This window comes from Chroicocephalus ridibundus, chromosome 22 (genome assembly GCF_963924245.1).
Source record: "Chroicocephalus ridibundus chromosome 22, bChrRid1.1, whole genome shotgun sequence".
In the NCBI taxonomy this organism is placed as follows: domain Eukaryota; kingdom Metazoa; phylum Chordata; class Aves; order Charadriiformes; family Laridae; genus Chroicocephalus; species Chroicocephalus ridibundus.
In genome coordinates this window covers 1,497,415-1,516,531 of record NC_086305.1, presented here as the reverse complement: position 1 = coordinate 1,516,531, position 19,117 = coordinate 1,497,415, and the positions used below count along the sequence as shown (strand labels likewise).

The 19,117-nt window shown below is 46.7% G+C and overlaps 1 protein-coding gene across 16 annotated transcripts in view; it reads left to right on the top strand.

The window, feature by feature from the left end:
* Nucleotides 1-19,117, top strand: part of PTPRS (protein tyrosine phosphatase receptor type S) — a 162,911-nt gene that overhangs the window by 82,550 nt on the left and 61,244 nt on the right. For all 16 annotated transcript variants that reach the window (XM_063357691.1, XM_063357693.1, XM_063357689.1 and 13 more), the window contains 3 exons: nt 98-243; nt 1,205-1,346; nt 9,546-9,734. In XM_063357691.1, coding sequence (XP_063213761.1) covers nt 98-243; nt 1,205-1,346; nt 9,546-9,734 — 477 coding nt within the window. The remainder of the gene's footprint in view (nt 1-97; nt 244-1,204; nt 1,347-9,545; nt 9,735-19,117) is intronic.

The window sequence follows — 19,117 nt, the reverse complement described above, 5'->3', positions numbered from 1 at the left end:
GAGAATAGCAGTGATAATGCTACTGCTAATTACAAACAGTGTTTATAAGAGTTTGTCTTTCCTTGTGCCAATGATGATACTTCTTTTTTTCTTAAAGGTCCCCCTGTGTTCATTAAAAAACCTGTGGACCAAATTGGTGTGTCGGGAGGGGTGGCTTCCTTCGTGTGCCAAGCGACTGGAGACCCAAAGCCACGGGTCACCTGGAACAAGAAAGGGAAGAAAGTGAACTCTCAGAGGTTTGAGGTAAGAGATGTCCTTGAAATTTGTGTCTGTGTACATATAAAGAGAGAGGGGTGGACACAAAGCAGCTAATGCTCCTCTTTGGCCATTCTGAGACCTGATAATAAAGGGAGGTTTGGAAGGGGAGGAGTTACAACAGCAGAAGGAGTGAAATGCAAGCTCTTGGCCATGTCAACAGCTGGGTTTGTTCCAAAGCAAGAGAGAACTTGGCTCACTTAACGTTACTGGAGTTTTTTCTTTTGTTTTGTTGGGTTTTTTCCCCTCCTGGGATATAATATAAAGCTGTCTTCTTCCTTCCCTAACGAAACCCCAACTATGCTGGTACTTCTTCAGCTCTGTAAATGCACCTTTCATACCCATCCATGGCTCATTATTTTAACCCTGGGACAGCCTGCAGTAAACATTACAGTTGCTGAAACCAGACCCAAGCAATTGGCATTGTTTAGATAGAAATGAGAGTGGAAGAACAAGGACTAGGAGGTCATCCTGTGGAATTTGCTGTGGGACTCAGGCCTGCCAGGCAGCTGTGTGCTGAGAGGAGCTTTGTGGCGTCAGCTGCCCATGCAGATGGAGGAACAAGGCGGGGGTTCATTTTTATTTTGTTTTCGCTTGGTCTGTTTCCTCCTCCTTCATCACAGTTGTACTCTGACCACCCACCACACACACACCGTTGCCATGGCTCATCCTTTCAGAGCATTTGAGATGTAGATAGCAGTTTCGGTGGGTTAGTGGTCAGGGACAGGGTTTGGCATGGGACAGTTCTCTGTCACCTCGAGGTCAGTGGAGAGACAGGTTGACCGTGTCGGTTATGTGTAGGGGATTGTGGGGCAGCTGCTGAAGTGTGTTTGTGAGTGCGCGTGCTTGTATATATCCTGGTGCCTCCTTTAGAAGCAGGAGTGAACCTTCTACTTGCAACCCAAGGAGGCTTACTATGTGTATGTTTCTCTTTCCCTTTATCCTCCAGACAATTGAATTTGATGAAAGTGCGGGTGCTGTTTTGAGGATCCAGCCCCTCCGGACTCCCCGGGATGAGAACATTTACGAGTGTGTTGCTCAAAACCCTCATGGGGAGGTCACCGTCCACGCCAAGCTCACCGTCCTCCGAGGTAAAGAGCATGTCTGCCTCCATGTGTCAGTGTCACAGGGGAGAAGGGACCCTTCAGATTCTCCATTCCTTCAGATGAGTGGGAAGGCTATCACAAAACGTGTGGCCAAGGCACAAAGTCCTCTTTTTTGCAGTTTGTTCTGACCTGTCAGATCTGTTTGCTGTTATTATCCCAGAGAGTCATAAAATTGCTGTGTAAGAAGCAAGGCTAAAAGTGGACCACTTTAGGAGGTTTGACTGGATGATGTGCTGAGGTTCCTTCCATCCTGAATTATCCTATGACTCTATGATCTTCCCTCCTCTCCAGTAAACGTTCCTTCCCCAGATTTATGAGGAGGACCAGAAACTCCCCATCATCGTCCTCAGAAATGTGGCACCATTCATCCAGACACCCAAGAAAACCTTCTTCATTGAGGAGTCACTTAATGGGTTGAGGTTAAGATGATTATGCATCGGCATGGGCGTTCATGCTATTGGTAGCAATGCCAGCCTCCTCTCTTGTGCAAGATACCTATTTTGCCCTTCTTCTGGGCATCTTCCCTCATTCCAGAGGTCCTTTGCTCCATGCACTGTACAAGAGAACAGTTTCCCTCTTCATTTTGTTCTGGTTCTTTTTTTCACTTGTCCCCACTATTGAGGATGTTTACATGGATGCCTCCTTCATGTCGTCTGTTTGAAATATGTTCCCTGAACTTGATGTGGGGGAGGGAACAATATGCTATTGCTGTGGATGCCTCTGGATGTTTACTGCTGTTACCCCGGAGATCTGTAAAATTGCTATGCTAGGTTGCTTGCTAAAACTGACCCATTTTAGGGGAAAAGATGCGTGGTGTTCTCTGTTCAAACCAAGGGCAATGCAAGTGCATTGGCAGAGAGATAACTGCCTGAGAGCTCCTGAAGAGAGTTTAGTTTGGGAGCGGTGGCTGTTGATGAAGCCATCGGCAGGAGGTGCTATAGAAAATCCATGGGCTTTTGAAGCGGGGAACTTGCAGGAAGAGCCATTATTTCTGCAGTGCGCATTGCTAACAAGAGTTTTAGGTGCTCCAGGCGGTGTGTGGTCCTCATAAGGGCAAGCGATAGCTCTGCCTGTATGCCCATTGCCTTTCCTTCAGCAATTTCAGTGTTCCCTCCAAGAGCATCTTAAATCCTTTGATTCGAACAGACAGTGAGCGCATCCCTAACAGTGCAGAGCGAAATTCGTGTGCAAATCCCCAACGTACGGCAGTAAATAGAGACCAGACATAAAGGGCACATGGCAAAGCCCTTGACCTCCTCTTGTAGCAGGGAATATCCCTTCTGCTGCCCACCTGGCAGGCTCTGTGTTGTCAAGATGCTGGCAGCCTTTGAGCGTGCGGGCCCATGGTCCAGTCATGCCTGACAGATTTGTGTAGGTGCACTTAAATCTTTGTGTAGCTCCTTTGCCTGGCATGGCATTTAACCTTCTGTTCGCAGAATGTAGTGGGATGTATCTGTCAGGAGATTGGAACAGCGCTTTATGACAAGAGCGTGTCTAGCTGCGGTTATCCCAGCAGGCTGGGAGCCTTATTCTTCACACCAATTCCCATATATTCCTTGGGAGCTGTGACAGCTGGGGAGAAGCGCCCCTGCAATCATACTCAAAATTTCTGCCCCTTGAATTTAGCTGCGAGCCACAGCAAGAGAGGAGGTTGTCCTCCAGCTGCTGCCCTCACAAATCCCCTGGATTCTCACAGCATTTTTAAGGCACTCTCCACCAAAAGAAAGCCGCGGTGTATGGCAAATGACGAGCTGAGCTCAGTGATCATCCTTAGGGACCCAGGTTCTTTGTACATGTCTTTTTGCAGCTTTTCCTTCCGGTATCGGTAGCGTACATGTGTCAGCTAGAGAGACAGATGACAGAACAGGAGCTACATCTCCCCACTGCCTGACTAATTACGCACTTTGCTGATCCCACCAGAACATTATTACTGTGTGCTTTGCTCCTGTGTCGCACTGCTTTCACAAGCACTCCTCTTCTGTTTGCCTAGCAGGACCGCGCTCGGTACCTTTGTTAACTGACTGTGCAAGAGCAGCTAGGGTACGCGGTTCATGAAATTTGGGGAGCAGTAATTAGCTGCAACCTGGGCCAAGATACTGTTGAAGAGCATCAAGGAAGCAATTTTTGTAGTATACTCTTCCCTTCCCTGCTCAGTTGGAGTTCTTCCATCCTTAATCTTTCCTTAGCTTTCACACAGCAGAGATTGTCTCCTCTTTATCTGCATTTTTAAGTGCTGGGAAAGTTAAAAGGACCAAGCACAAATCCACTAATCTCCACAATGACAAAGTTAGCATGCTGGCATGTATTCCTCTCTTTTTCCTCCCTGCTTCTGCATTCACCCACTCTCCTGTTTGTCTCTTCTCTGTCTTTCCTTGCAAGGTCCCCTCCTCCATTCTGTCTCTCTTCTCTCACTTTCAGAACTAGTCTTTAGCATAAAGACGGGGGTTGCTCCACAGCTTGGAGATGAATGTGAGCTGTCATTTGCAGAAGCTGGTACCTTGGCGTAGTGTGGAATGTGGAAACCTGGCCCCCAGCTGTTACAAACTCTGTAGGATGGGCTTTGTAGTAATTCTGCAGCCTGTCGGCCGTGCTGTTGTTACCAGCTAGACATACACATGTGTACCTTCATGCTACACGCGTGGTTGAACAGGTACGGGATCTCCTCAACGCCAGTGCAGACAGTCTCATGAACAGAAGAGAAAAACATTATACGTTCTTCCCTACTAGATGCAGCTGCTGAAGGGATTGAGAGTAAAGCCCTTTTTGCTTATGCACATGACTACTCCTGAATCAGACCCTGCTAGAAATCCACGTGCGTTCAGTTAAAAACAGGAAGCTGCAGGAGAGGAAACCTTTGGGAGCTTCTAAGAAGCACAGCTTGTGATGGACACCGTTCAACTATACAAAGGCTCTTAACACCAGCTCTGCTGGCTTCTTTGTCCTTCCTGCTCTGCGTCTCAAGGGATCTGAGTTTTGATAGGGCTGTGGAGACTCGCTGTTCTTTCCATAGCTGGCTAGACACAGTGCCTGCAAACCTGATTCCTGCAGAGCCCAAAATAAAAGAAAATGGTTTGGGGAAGCATTTTCCAGTTATTGTTGACTCCAGCTGCTGTCGTTTTTCATTGTAACTTCAGCTTAAAGGAAGCTAGATGGCACAGGCACCCCAGCTCCCGCTTGGTGTAGTTTCTCTAAGCTCCACACTCCCAGGGAAGAGATACATCATCATCATCATCATCATTATTATTATTATTATTATTATCGTTGTTGTTATTATTATCGCTTCCTGTGTGCAGATTATAATTTCCCTCCGCTGCTTTAGTAGCCTGAGACAGAGATTCTCGTGCTGTGAAGGATTGTCCTGTGCTCTCGGCAGCTGAGTGGGGACAGAGAGTCCGGGGGGGCCTGGCTGTGACTTTCTGCCTGCGTTGCCTCCACTGCTGGGAGGCACGGGCTGGTTTCAGGCAGAGGCCAGATGGGCTTACTTGAAGCTGATGGAGTTCTGTGAAGGTTGCCCTTTGTGAGTTGTTAGTAAATGCAGCATGATCCCATAAAAAGCAGTTCTTGGTCCAGTTAAGTGTAATGGAACAAAATGTGCTGTGCCCTGATGTATCGCTCGCTGTGTACTGGCCAATGCCATCTTTTTCTGAGGATTACAGCACTCTGGGAAATAGAGGAAAACTGGCTATTAGACGCGTAAGGTCTACGGTACTTAATACCAGAGTATGATTCAGGCTGCTGTGGACAGACTTTCAGAACTTCTTTTTCTAGTGATACCCTGTTGATTTTTTTTTTTTTCCAATGAAGTGTTCATACGTTTCTCTAACAATTCTGGCCTAAAATTTTCCTCACGCATTTCCTACTCCAAGAGGACATTTGGTGTGGGCATGTATAAAGTTCTAGCAGGATCCCTGCTGGTTTGTTGGTTTTTGTAATTGTTAGCTTTGGATCAGCGAAAGGTAAACAAAAAATCGGTTTTAGATGCTCAGCAGAAAGCATGGAGTCCCACAGGCGCACATCTTAAAGAGAAGCTGGCCCCTTTGAAATATTACCTTGCCACTTGAAAAATTCTTGGCAGTCTTTCTTCAAACTTGACTTGTTTTGCTTTTCTTGTAGTGACCTGAAAATCAGGCCACGTTGAAAGGAGATTAGTTCTGTAGCTTATGAATAATGTCAGAGTGATTTTAACGCAGATGTCTTTATAAGGAGGGTACACAGGGGTACGTTAGTGTAGGGGAGGCAGTGTGTTACCTGCACTGTTACGGGGTCCAACACACATATCTACATGTGTATTTATTGTCTATAAGCCTGCAAATATTTATTAATATTGTTAGGCTATTACTATTTTCATAATAAAACTTCCAGATCAAAATAAATGGAATCAACAGACAGAGCATGCCGGTGAGACTCCTGGTATGTACTAACATGGTCTTTGGCTGTGAAATAACTAAGACACAGGTGCGTACATATTGATGGATAGAACTTGTTGATGTAATTTCACAAGGTGCAGAATACCAGGATGCTGATTGGGGAGGGGGCAGCTGGAAGTGTACATAAAAGAACAGGAATAAGTTTCAGGAGTGCTGGATTTTGATCCTGATTCTGCTTAAAAGTAGTGTCGCTCAGGCTGCTTCATCTCCGTGTTCTTGGTTCTTCCACCCTGAAGTGGGGATAGTTGACTGCGCAGGGACCAGCCGGTATCCGTATGCTGGGCCACATACCTCCAGAGATGAGCAAAAAATTACTCCTTGTCCTCACTTCAGCAGCATCCTCATTGTGGCTTTCTGCATTCAAACCATAGTGCGTCTGTACATGCTCACACCCTCCTTCTCCTCTAAATTATTAAACAACTGTGCACACCCTGCGGGAAAAGGAGCAGCAGCAACACCCGCTTTATCTTTCTTTATCATCCTCATTTCCAGCACAGCTAATTATCTAAACACAGAGCTGCCACCTTCTAGAGCGACAAGGAGACAGCGCGCACTGGTGTCTCCCAGCGCGGTAGCTGCTGCCCCTTGCCTTTTCTGTATGACCGTGTGTGTGTGTCAGCGCATGCGCCCAGGTTGGTTCGAGGCATGCCCCCCAGCACAGAGCACGTCCTCTGGTAGGATTTATTATCAATGAATGCTGAAGTGCTCCTCTCTCCTCTCCCTGCCTCCCTCCGTCCCTCCTCCCCTATTCTTTCTCACCCTACTTTGTTCAGTGGGCCTTGAGGTAATTCACCAGCTTTTCATGGGGGACCTTTAAACAAGTCATTCTGAGAGCAGGTGTGGATGAGGTCTTTGGGATGCTCTGTTAATATGGCAAGTGCAACACATGAAAACATTTGCCTGCATAAGCTGGCATGATTTTCACCAGCAGGCAGCTGCCCAGAGGTGCCCTTGAAGCGTCTTCAGCTTGTGTCTTGGTTCTTTTGTTCTTGCAGTTGCCTGGGCTGCTTGTAGAAAGAGAATTCACAATCCAAGCCGTTCCTTATTTATTTATTTGGTAACAGGTTTGGGCTGGTGTTTGGGGATTGATGGGGAGGGTGGCAGGGCATGTGTGTGCATGTCTTGTGGGGATTGAGTTGAGGTTGTAATTGCATTATTACAGGGAATCCAATTGTTCGGGGATGAAGGCAGTTTCACTTTCCTGGCAGGAAGGAAATCTGAACACTTGAATCAGTGCAATATGTGATGTTCAGAGATGCTTCCTCCGCTGATCTGATCCTCAAATCTGATCACGCCTCTAGTCGCAGTTGTTTTAATTAAACTCAGAGGAATTCTGCACATTGTGCTGCAAGATTAACATTTTTGTTTAATTAGAAACACTCAGTAATAATAGTCATACCAGGCCTCCCCCAACACACACACACACGTGCACACACGCACCCTGTCAGCCAAGAGGGCTGTTCTCTCTGTGGATTAATTGGTTCATGAAATGAACGGACGTGGGTTTGAGCCAGGTGGAGTAGCATCACCAGGGAGCGGGATAAAAGCAGTAATCAATAATGATGTCATCTGCAGCCAATGCGGCAGCAGCTCCGCGGCTCCTTAACAACACACCACCGCCTGGTTAAATAGCAGAAGGGAAGAGAAGACGTTAAAAGCCTGGCTGAAAGCTGTGCAAAGGCAAAGCAATTCCCAGGGCCCCCCTGTCCTGAGCTCACTCTTGGAGGGGCTGGGGTTTTGCAGCACACGTGATCTGGAGGAGCACACGCTGTTTGGGAGACTCCTACAGTACCCAAGCACAGCCCGGTGAACCGAGAACTCAAAGGTTTGGTTCAGTCCCTAGTTAAAGATGTTTATATTTCTCTTTAGAATGCAATATCCTGGTTTAGAGGTGCTTCAGACGCACCGAAATGACTACGCCTTTATACAACTGCAAGTTTGTCCATCCTAGGAGATCTGTATTACTTTAGCGGTTATAAAATGGTAACGTGTTTTTGTTTGTGATCAGATTCCTTTGATATATGAGGAGAGGTGTGGTTAATACATTTCACTCTCCAGTGAGTCACAATAGATCCTTTATAACTCTCCAGCAATGGTCAGAGGAAGGAAACAATGCACACTTTTAAACACACGATTGAGGCATTTAAACCCTTTTCTTCTCTGCAGAAGCTGTGCGCTGCTAATAACAGTATTAGACAAGAGTTTCTTGGCCTCAGGTATCAGCACTGCACAAACCTTTAGCTCTGCCTTCATGATCTTTATAGATTTTTAGAAGTCGAGCGTGAGGCGCAGCAGTGTGGAATGGCTCTTACCAAATCATGTGTTTGGAGCTCGCTTGGAGCAGTAATGGGATCTGGCAATTCTGCTTTTCTCCCACAGGAAAAAACACCCACCATAGCGAGGCCACTGGGTTTCCCTCTTGTTCCACTGCCTCTGGGTTCAGCCATGCGTCCTTTGGCTCCATTGCTTCTGAGACAGAACGTGCCGTCAGCAGGACGAGAGCTCTTGTTGTGTTTGCAGTTGGCAGGGATGTTTCCCAACCAAGGCAAGGGTTTCCAGCCCAGCTCTGCGGCTGTCGTGAGAGCTCCCATTGGTTTCAGTGGGGGGCTGATAGTGATGTATGCTACTTTTGTAAAAATCCCACCCTTTTAAAATCCTTTATGTTATATCCCTTCTGTTCCCTCACCTGCTTTTGGGATGGATTCAATGCCATAGATTCCCGAGGCTCTGATTCCTCAACGCGCCTCATTTGAAATGACAGAGAATCCCTATAAAGTCTCACCCTGGTGTCCGCATCCTCTTTACAGGCTGCCCTCCCCCAGAGACTGATTTTCTGGGGGAAAAAGATGGCATTTGCCTGAGCTGTATCAGCCAGCATAAGATAGCTCTCTTCCACATGAGTTAGGAGGTCGTGACAAAGATTGGGGGGGAAGCACTGGGGTTTTGTATTAGTTATCACAAATTAGTCAGCATGGGTTGGGATTGCCCTCCTCACCCTCATTAGTGAAGGCAAAGGCAAGATCGAGAGGAAGCAGGAAGCTCAGCTGAGCCTGTCTTGTAGGTGCTGGTGCCACGTCCCTCTTCTTCTAGGGCAGCAGCACTCGGAATTAATAAATCTAAAAATCACACCCTGTCTGACAGCACTTGGCTTATTGTTGTTATGTGTGTCCCCTCTGGTAACTACAGCTGGATGATATTTTCCTCTCCTTTCTCTCCTAGTTTCCACTGTGTCTTTGACAGGCCTTTTCACATAGTCATTTTCAATATTCCTTTCATGCGTACTCGTTTCATACTGGGGGGTTTGGAGGGGGAAGATGATCCCTTCCTTTTAAATGTGACTTTATAGTCTGCAGTGCAGGGATCTTTGCCATATGTGCGCGCAGCTTCTGCTGTAAAAACAAATAAGTGCGAGTCACTTACCTGACAGAGGGATTCAGTGCAAGACCTGGAGAAACTTTGAAATGACTATTCCCGTGCCCCAGAGGGTTTTAATAGTTTGCATTTAAATGTAGAATCTTCTTGTGGGACGTTAGAATAGTCACACAAAATGGACAAACTGGTAATTTTACTGTATAATGTGTTTTCACAAACCATCTCTGGACCATTTACCATAGCGTTGTTTTAAATTGCATTGCACAGAGTTCTGGGCAGCGAGTCTGCCTGACGCTTTCTTCACTCTAGTCCACTAAACAGCTCCTTCAGATCCCCCAGTGCCTACTACATGGTTAACCACTCTTCCTTTGTTCTCTACCGCCAGAGGACCAGTTACCTCCCGGCTTCCCAAACATTGATATGGGGCCCCAGCTGAAAGTGGTGGAGCGGACACGAACAGCCACAATGCTCTGTGCGGCCAGTGGGAACCCAGACCCAGAGATCACTTGGTTTAAAGATTTCCTGCCTGTCGACCCCAGCGCGAGCAATGGGCGAATAAAGCAACTGAGATCAGGTAAGGCCTCTGTGTGAGACTGGATAGACAGAGACCTCGATAGAGCTGTGCAGACACCGCTCAGAGGTTTCTGAAGCAGAAGAGAGGGCTGATAGACACACTGTCCCCGCGGTGTGGATTGGGGCTTTAGCTTTTCTTTGGTTTTGGGGCTCATGTTCTTACCCAGGGAGCATTTGGAGTATTTTCCCTTCCAACCCATCCTTCTGGCCGTCCTGCTGCCTAGTTGACATAAGGGGAATCACGGCAGGGAAGCTGGTTCCCATCCAGGAGACACTGTAATTACTTCACTGCATAACGGTGCTCTTGTGGCTCAGGGGAAACTGGGGAGTGGCTGGGGGCTGGGGGTTTCACCCTCAGATCAAGAACCCGGTAAGGAAGAAAGAGAACCACAGTGGCAGCCATGGCTTTTTGGGCCACACAGACCTGGTACAGGGTGCACAGCTGAGGTGGCCTCTTACTGTTGAGACATGATCCTGATGGTGTAAATTGAGCCTCTCAAAGCTGGTGTTGAAGAACAGCTCTTGCAGGATCTCTCCAGCATCAAGTCCCTGCAGTCGTCGCTGGAGACCAGTTGTGAGCATTCTGGAGTGACCCCTCGGTGCTCAGGGGCAGTGCCCGTGGAGTGGATCTCCATGAACAGATGTACCCCAGCTCCGTGGCTCTTGTCAGTTTTCTGTCTTTCCCCATCTGCTTGTCCATCTGTCTCTTTTGTTTGTTTTATGTTTGTTGTTTTGTGTGTGTGTCAACATGGTATCTCTTAATATTCACGTTTCAGGAGCTGTTTTTATACTTGTTAAATCTGCCAGTTCACTGTGTGAGAATGCGTGTATGTGTGCGAGGAGGGCACAGGTGTATTTATTTTTCAATACTACCAATAAAGAACTTCCACTGATAGCTTCAAAAATGAAATAAGCTTTGGAAGTTTTACCTTTTGACAAAAAACTAACCCGAGAAAGAATCTTTTTCAAATACTGCTTGGACTGAGCGCTTTGACCCAGCCTAGAGAAAACGTGTCTGTGTGCTTGGACCTAGCAAGCACTGACGGCACTTCAGCTACTCAGAACATCCCTTTGGCCAAGAGAGATGGAGCAGTTTCAAGACTCTTCCTTGGCAAAAGAATGGCATCGTTGTAAGCAAAGGAAAACAGAGGCTTCAGTGAAGCAACTGGGGTTGCTCCGTGTGTATTAGCCATTTTACAAGTCAGCCCCTCAAGTGATAACCGAGTACCTCTGCCCAGACCTCTGCTGGCTCTGAGGAAACCAGTTCTGACTACGGTAATGCTGGGTCTGAACGTCAGAAAATGTAACCGCCCGGCTTTTCTCTTGCCCTGTTTGGCAAGGATTCTATAGAAGGATTTTTAGTTCTGTGGGCCACCAGTGGAAAAGATTCAGTAAGAAAGTTCCAGTTCAGTGTAGCTTTTATACACCTGCATAAATGCATCCTTATTCAGCGAAGCAAACTTAAAAGCAGATACTTAAACTGCTTTGTTGCATTAGAATGGACTGTTGAATCCCACAAACACAGATGAGATTGACCTCCCTGTTTCATCGTAACAGCTGAGGCAAATGCAAATAAAAAAAATCACTCAGCATAAATAATGGGAGGTAAACTAGAATTATATCATGCTCTGTGACTGTGATCTGAAGTGTGAGTAATGCACAGGCAGATTATTTTTAATACATTTATCATCTTGCTAGAATGCCTTTATACTCCTTAACTGGGTTTGATCTGGTGTTTTCCTTAAAGCCACCTGAGCGCTGCGTTTTTACTCCAGTGAATTGGCTAGCCTCCGAGTGAACCCTTGGCCTTTCTGATAAATCAGAAGATACCTGCTGAGAATTAATCTCCTTTACAGCTGCTTTGAATTGGTAAACTGGTGAAAGCCTGAAGCATCCCTGTTGGCCTTAGGGGCGGAAGCCTGTTGCTTGTGTGAGAGGGAGTGCAGATTCCAGCGCAGTCGGGACATCTGAGTTCTCCTATTTCATCTACTTCTATGGCCTTTCAAAACCTGCATGTTCAGTGCTGCAAAGGCCAAAGTGAAAAAGTGCAAGAAAGTGCAAAACATACTAACATCAGGGTCCCCTGTACCGTGTTAGTATTTCGGTCGGTTGTTTTAAGACCAAGGCAGAGCAGATCCAAGTGTGTATCTGTAAGCTGAGAGTGATGTGCAAGGCGATGCCTGTTTGAGCACTGATGATGTGAGCGCTGCTAAAGTCAGAACTTCATTTAATACATTTATCTTTCCAGAAAACAAACTTTGCTGCCAGAAGTGTGGCAGTAGCACACATTAGGGCACTGGATGCTTCAGGACGCTGCTGATGAGCCTCAGTGTCTTTCACCTGCAGGTCTTCAGTGTGACTCCAGCCCAGCTTCTTGGGGATTAACAGTGACACCCTACTAACGGGTGCTGGACAAGCCCTCTGTGAATAGGAGTGCAGGGAGGAGACGGGGCCCTGGTGCTAAATCACAGTTTCATCGCTGCACTTTGTGCTAACAGGCTTAGCATAGAAGCCAGCGACCGTGTTGTCTCTGAAGACCTGGCTGTGCGTTGCTCCCCGATGGAGACTGGGACAGGAGCAGGCTGAGAGCGCTGCGGGATAGGCCAGTCAGCCAGATTCTGCCTTAGAGATAAAGTCATCAGGATAGCAGCCATGCGGCTTTATTACAAAGGGTGTTAAGAACTGAATTTATATCAATATATGAGTTGGTGGCAAACATGCAAATTGGCTCATTAAAAGGTACAAGTGAAATGTCATGCACAGAGCTCTGCAAAACTGGGTAGCCATGTCCAGATTTGGTTCTCATTTATATTAAAAAACCTGGCAATATAAATGGACCACTGAGACCATGGTCATTATATTCACATCATCCTGTGGACCTATTATTTTATGGGTCGCCAATATAATTGAGAAACAGGTGATATGCCATTAACCACGGAGGGTTTTATCTATCCAGTATTTCTTCTTCTCCTTTCCATCTGCAGATAAACTTTCCAAGCAACTGGAAATCATTTAATGCTTGGGGTTTTGACTGGATGAAAAGCTGAATTGTCAGTCAGAGGAGAAGGGGACATTCTGCTTCCGTTAGACATACATGAACATCCCAGCCTTAGAGACCCAGGTTGTCTAAGAGTTTAACTGGTCTTGGCGGTGGAAGAGAAACGAGTATTTCTGCTTAACCCCGACGCAAGCAGTCTCGGGACACTTAAAGTGGAAGCCAGTGTCCTTTGCTCAGCCGTGCCATCTAGGGGGGATAACAGGAGGCAGCCTGCAGCCACCTTCTTACATCACAGAAACACTAAAGCCTTTTGTGTCTTGTTGTTGTCTTCTGCTTTCTAAATAACTGGCTATAACAAACTTATTTTTTCCTTTTTTTTCCTTTTTTTAACATTCAGAGACCTTTGGTAAGTTTGTTCGATTTAAAAAAAAAAATCAAACCAAAAAACCCCAAACCTGCTAATGTCCAGATTTGTAACCCTTGCCCTTTAAACTAATTCCTTTGTAACAGCTTCTTGAGAGGCATGCTCTGCATTTCTTCTACTAACTCTTTCAGTAGGGATATTCTGCCCTCTTAATGAGTTTCTGCAGGGGTGTTGCAGGCTACAAAAAGAATAATAATCATCCTAATTAATATATCTGTATAACGAGATAACAGCTAAATATGAACCTCCCAACATTGGATAGATTTTTTTGTGTAACTTAGCAACAGTTGTCCTGGAATTCCCCAATTACACAATAGCTTGTACCCTGGAACTGTGCTAATTGTGTTCACACCTGCAGGAGGTCTTGGAGTTTCACATCTAACAGGGTTATTGGCATTTTCAGAAGGGAGAGGTGGGGGTGCGGCATTTTCGAATTGAAGCTGTAAATCACAGGTCATCTGCTACAGGAAAGGGCTGAGCAAAGGAAAAGCCCCCTCCTCTGGATCATCTCTGTCCCTTGAGAAGCCAGGAGCCTGTCTGCAGAACTCACGTCACATTTCCTCCCTGTGCCAAGTCCCCTTCTGTTATTAGAGATGTAGCAATTGCAGCTGTCAGCCAGGATCCGGCATTTTAAAATTGCAGAAGACCCTTGATGATTGCTTGCTTGTTCAGGATAGAAAGCTCTCTCCAGCCCTCGGGAGAGGAGCAGAGCACACACATGTTCTCACACGTGGCCTGACAGAAGGTGGGGATGTGTTTTCTGTCATTGCCATGGCGATGGTGACTGTCCTCCTCTCCCTGTTTTCAAGGCTTGGAGAATCCGTAGGCAGCTTGGCGTGTGGGAAGCCAGAGGAAGGGATGGTGGAAGAGCAGATCCCATCCTCCATGACAGAGGAGGACACCTGCATGTGATATTCTGCCTGGCACCATCTTGGTCCTTTATAATCCAGTGGCAAGTCCTTTAAACTGCCTTTGCCTCTGCTGCTGGACATGAGGCTGGCCATCTGGGCTCACGCAGCCTCAAAATTTGCCCTGAATAGGCAGATCCTGGGAGGCCGTGGAAGGCAACATTAATAATTTGCATGTGGCATCTCAAAACCAGCTTTTCACTCCCAAAGTTGGTATCCAGTGTGAGTTCTTCCTCCTTTAGTTTTCCTGCAAAGCTGGTGCCCGTGTTGTGCCCTGGACGGTGGTTAGCCTTCTGCATTTGCTCGTGCAGTGTTTGGGAGACCAGGCAGGCCAGCTATTGAACACAGGTGCCTCCCCTCCACCACCACAACCAAATCTTACAGGACTTGTCAGAGTTCTTCAGAATAATTAATTTATTTCAAATCATCTTCTAGCACCATCCTGCTGCCCCTATATTGAATACGAAGCTGGTTAGACGTGAAACTCCAATGGTGAAAATCTACCATCTGTGTCCCTGCCGCCATTCCTCTTTCCTTGCAAGTTACTTGATTTCATTTTGATTCAAATTCCGTCCCCTCCATCCCTGGTGTGGGGCACCTTGCAAAACGTGGTTTGCTCCTCACCTCTGCGTCCCATGTGCCAGAGTTAGAATTGGAAAGACCGGGGTGGCACTGCTTGGCTTGTCCTGCTCTCCAAGAGCACAGGCTCCAGTCTGTCCCTGAGAGCTGCTGACAGCCCATTTCCAGAGGCAACGTTGATGCTTAGAGGGAGCAGGGAATAACTAACCTACAATGACACAAGAAGGTAACGGCTGCTGTTGTATCTGTGCTCACATAGCTCTAACTTCCAGCGCTTCTCCCGTCAATTAGAGTGAGCCTTTGCAGGAAATGGCCAGGCTTGGCCAAGGCCAAAAAGCTTTATAGACGTGGGTGATGTTGGGGTCTCTTCCCCTCCTCTACCCTCTTCCCATTTAGCCTTGTTCCAGATTTGTGCCACAGATGGCAGATTTTCACTCCAGTTTTGAGACAGAAGGATGTATCAGAGGCTGTTTTTATTTCCACTGAATTGAACTATAACCCTTTGCTGCTTTCTCTCTCTCTCGCGCTTTTTAAAACCTTCCTGCCGTCTCCTGTGTGGAGATCTGCCCAAGTACATGCTCCCTCCACCTCTTTCTCTTTCAAGCGCTGTCTCTCCAACCTTGTCCCAATAGCTAACCAGCCTGCTTTATTAACCTTAGCTAGTTCCTAACCCTGACTAGATGCTAACTTTTCTCTAGCAAATAACCTAACCTCTTAACTAGAAGCTGAGTATAACTAGAATCTAATATCCTAACACTGTACCTCTCTTCCCTCGTCTCCTTTGAAAAATAAAGGTGCGCTGTAATCAGTATCTGTATATTTTTACCTTCTATCCTGAAAATGGAGGATTGAACCGCAGCACAAAAAGGACGAGCAGGGCTGAAGGATAAGGAGGGAAGGGGTTTTCTGGTGGTTAAGGCAGAAGATTGGCACGCAGGAGGCTTTGACGCCCGTTCTTGCCTCTGCCACAGACCTCCCTCTGTGACCTTGGGCAATTTGCTTCGCCTCTACCTCGCCTTCCCCGTCTGTAAAGTGGGGGTGATAATGCTGCTGTACCTCACTGGGGCAGAGGAGAGAGTGTAAGGCTGGTATTTATCGTGTAATGTGCTGTACAAGCCCTGGCTGCAGAATGACGGCGTTGTTACCGTTGCAGAGAAGCTCTTGCATTTCTCCCTAGTAAAAGGCAACGCTTGTAATTGCGGAATCTGCCCTGTTCTCAGGATTGGGGTAAAAACCAAGCAACTAAAACCCCTCTTTGATAAGCTGTTTGACAAGTTTGAATGCCACTGTGAGCAAAAGGACCTGCCGTGTTTTTGAAGGAAGATGGTTGCAACCTCAGGAGGTCAGACGGGGGGACAGTGATTTACCGTTGCCTGTGGCATGGCTCCCCAGCCGCAGTGTCACTCCCTCTCATCTGTGAGACCCGCCTAGGCGGAAGACTTCCGTTAGGCACTAGAGACAGCTGGAGGGGGTTTGAATAAAAATAACCCGAGGGAGATGCAGTCAACAGGCAAGCGTAGCAGGACTGTCCTCTCTCCTGCAGCCCCCTCCTGCACTGCGCAGTTGCATGAGGTAGCCCTTTCCCTTGTACAGCAGCGTGGCCTTCTCCAGTGCAGAGCGTCTGGCTGCCGTCTCTGTGCTGAGCCACTGAAGGGTAACTGAAGGTCCTGATAAGGACACCCATTGAATTCCTCGCACATCTGTGCCTATAACTAAAGTTTGGAACTGGGAATTTGCTAGCAAAGGTGGGATCAAACCTGCAACTCTTAATGTGATGCGAGATCCCTGGATGTCCCTTTCCCTGTCTGGGCTAACACGGCCATGATGCCGACCCTTCTTCCTGGGAGTGATGAAGATAAACGCAGGTTCGTCATATGTTCTGCAAGTAGCAAACAGTAATGTTAGCTGAGAGCTTGAAGACTTTCTTTGCATTCTTAGCAACAGAATGGAGCCAGTCGCAAGACTTTCCAAGCCAAGCGCAGTGGAGGCTCTGTAAACTGCCAGCTGAATTGGTCTGCTTTAAAAAGGGCATCCCCACCTTGAGTACCCTGAACCCTCTTCAGTCTGTCCCTATAATTTAAGATGAGGTAGAGCAGGAAGTTTCCTACTGGGAACTGTCTTCCTTGACTCAGGTCCTTTTCCCACGGGCAGTCCAGGTGTTTGGGGTTTTACAGCCTTTTCACTTATTTTCTTTGTTTTCTTTGCAGAAGGTACACCGATCCGAGGTAAGACATCCCCAGCTCACTCACTCACCCACTCTCCAAACACTTCTCTCCACTCAGTTCCTGTTTCATTGACCTGCGCTCAATACAGATTCTTCTTGTTGTTGTTGTTGTTATGTTTTCTTGTCCTGCTTCACCTCTGGATATTTCTTTTTTATACCTGTCTTTATTTTATATATGGTTATAATGTCCTTTTTTGTTTGCTGGGTGCACTTGGTAATACTGATACTGTTATTCTAATAATGTCTCAGGCTGTGCTGCCTCAGATTTATGGCAGAGTTTTAAGAGCTAATCTTTCCAGGACTGCGAAGGACTGAAGTTTATCTTCAGCGTTAAATGCTATCAAAGCTTGGTAAATACTGAGGACCTTCTCTTGATTGGTGCAAAGTGCTCCCGAGCCACTGATGGTGGTGAAAGTTTTCCAATCCTTTGCTCAGTCAGATCCTCAGCACTTCCCAGCTCAGCGTACTCACTGGTTGGGCTTCAGAGCCTTCTTCCCCCTCCCTCCCACGCTCTTACCCTTAGGTTTTTATGGGAAAGATACCCATGGTAAGTAGCGTCTGCACTGTCTCTTTAATGGAGCCAAAAGGGTACTAGCCCTCAAGCTGTCATTGAAAGTCAGCAGGAATTGGGTGTGCATCCCGTGGAAGACCTTGCTTTAGTTTTATCTGCACTGGCAAATTTAAAAGTCTGTAATTCTCTGCTGGTAAAAGCAACAGGAGGTGCTGTAGGTGAGATTTACTTCTTCACACATCATCTCTATTGGCTCCTGACAAGTGCTGAAAGCTCATTGACCTCTCTACAGTATAATTTTCGCCATTGCATTCACCAGCAAAGCTGCAGTGGTCGAGGTGAAAGGGGTGAGTCTCTATTCCCCTGGCGAAGCTGCTTGCCTGCGGCTCATGGGTCTGTTCCTGCTCTGCAGTGTGGCGTCCTCTCCCCTTGTGTGTGCTCAGACAAGCAATGCTCCTGAGCCACACCAAAAGTTTGTCTCGAACCAGTGGAAGCAACCCACAGATTTGTCCAAATTAACAGAAATTTCTAGGAAAACTCACTGACCAGCTCTCCCCCGAAGTGGAGCTTTCAGGTGACAGAGCACGTTCGAGCTGTAAATCAGTGTGAAACACGCCCAGCTGGTGTCTCAGTGTGAAGCTTCAGTCTGTTTGCGTTGTAACTCCCGTTATACTGAAATACCCACAGATTCTTTTGAAATTAATTTAGTTTGGTGGCTTGGGTGGGGTTTTTTTTCTTTTTTGCTTCTATCTGCTCTGCCTTTGGGAGCTCCCAGACAGAGTGGATGCTGGCGGGAGTCACACTGTCACACCCCATCCCTGTCATAAATGCCCTCACAGCCTCACGTCTTCCCACGCAGCATCCTTTGTCACCCATGCACACACAGAGGAACAGGAGCTTCGTGTCCTCCTCATGCGAACACATTGGTTTCTTCCTTCCTGAAGAGGCTGTCTCTGCAACGAGCAATGATATCATTTGCACTTAAGATTTTATCAGTAATATTACACTGAGCTGAAATTGTTTGGTTTTCACACTTAGGTTTTTTTCCAGAGATGGGAGTTAAGACTCTTACCACGTGTGAGCTCTGACCATATCTGTAGTATAATCATGTACTCCTAATACATAAAACATTTGATAACGTGTTGAATTATTTATGTAGTATATATTTTAACTGGAGTTTTGCAGGGATGAAGCCTTCTGAGGTAAATGAGGCAATTTTCTTCCATGTAGTCACAGGCTGCATATTTCTGCATGTTTGCATACAGGAGTATGTAGTATGAGCTCTGGGTGTATTCTCGTAGGCTGCAATAATGTGCAGGTTTAAGAAAAACCTTAATCCTTTTGGCCCAGCAATTTTGAAGTTCCAATGCAGCGTTTACAGGGTTTTCCCTGGGGAACGTTCACTATCAGTAAGGTGGTTTTCACACTGACTCTTATCTCCTGTAGGCTTCCTGTGAATCAGGTGTTTGGGCACAAAAGAAAGGCAGTGGTGATAATAATGCTCCAGGGATCCTAGGCAGTGGGTGACAAAGCCTTTCTCTTTTATGGTCGCTGCTTCAAATCAAACAAGGGAAGTCAGCTGCCTTCTGATAGATTTCTGGGGATCACAATAATACGGAATATTGAAGTTGATCTCATGAGTTCTGGTGCAGAATGTCTGCATTGCAGAAGCCACATAAGTTGCTACTTTGCTGGTCGTTTGAGTATGGAGAGTAACACTTAGTGTAGAGAGGGGTTTTC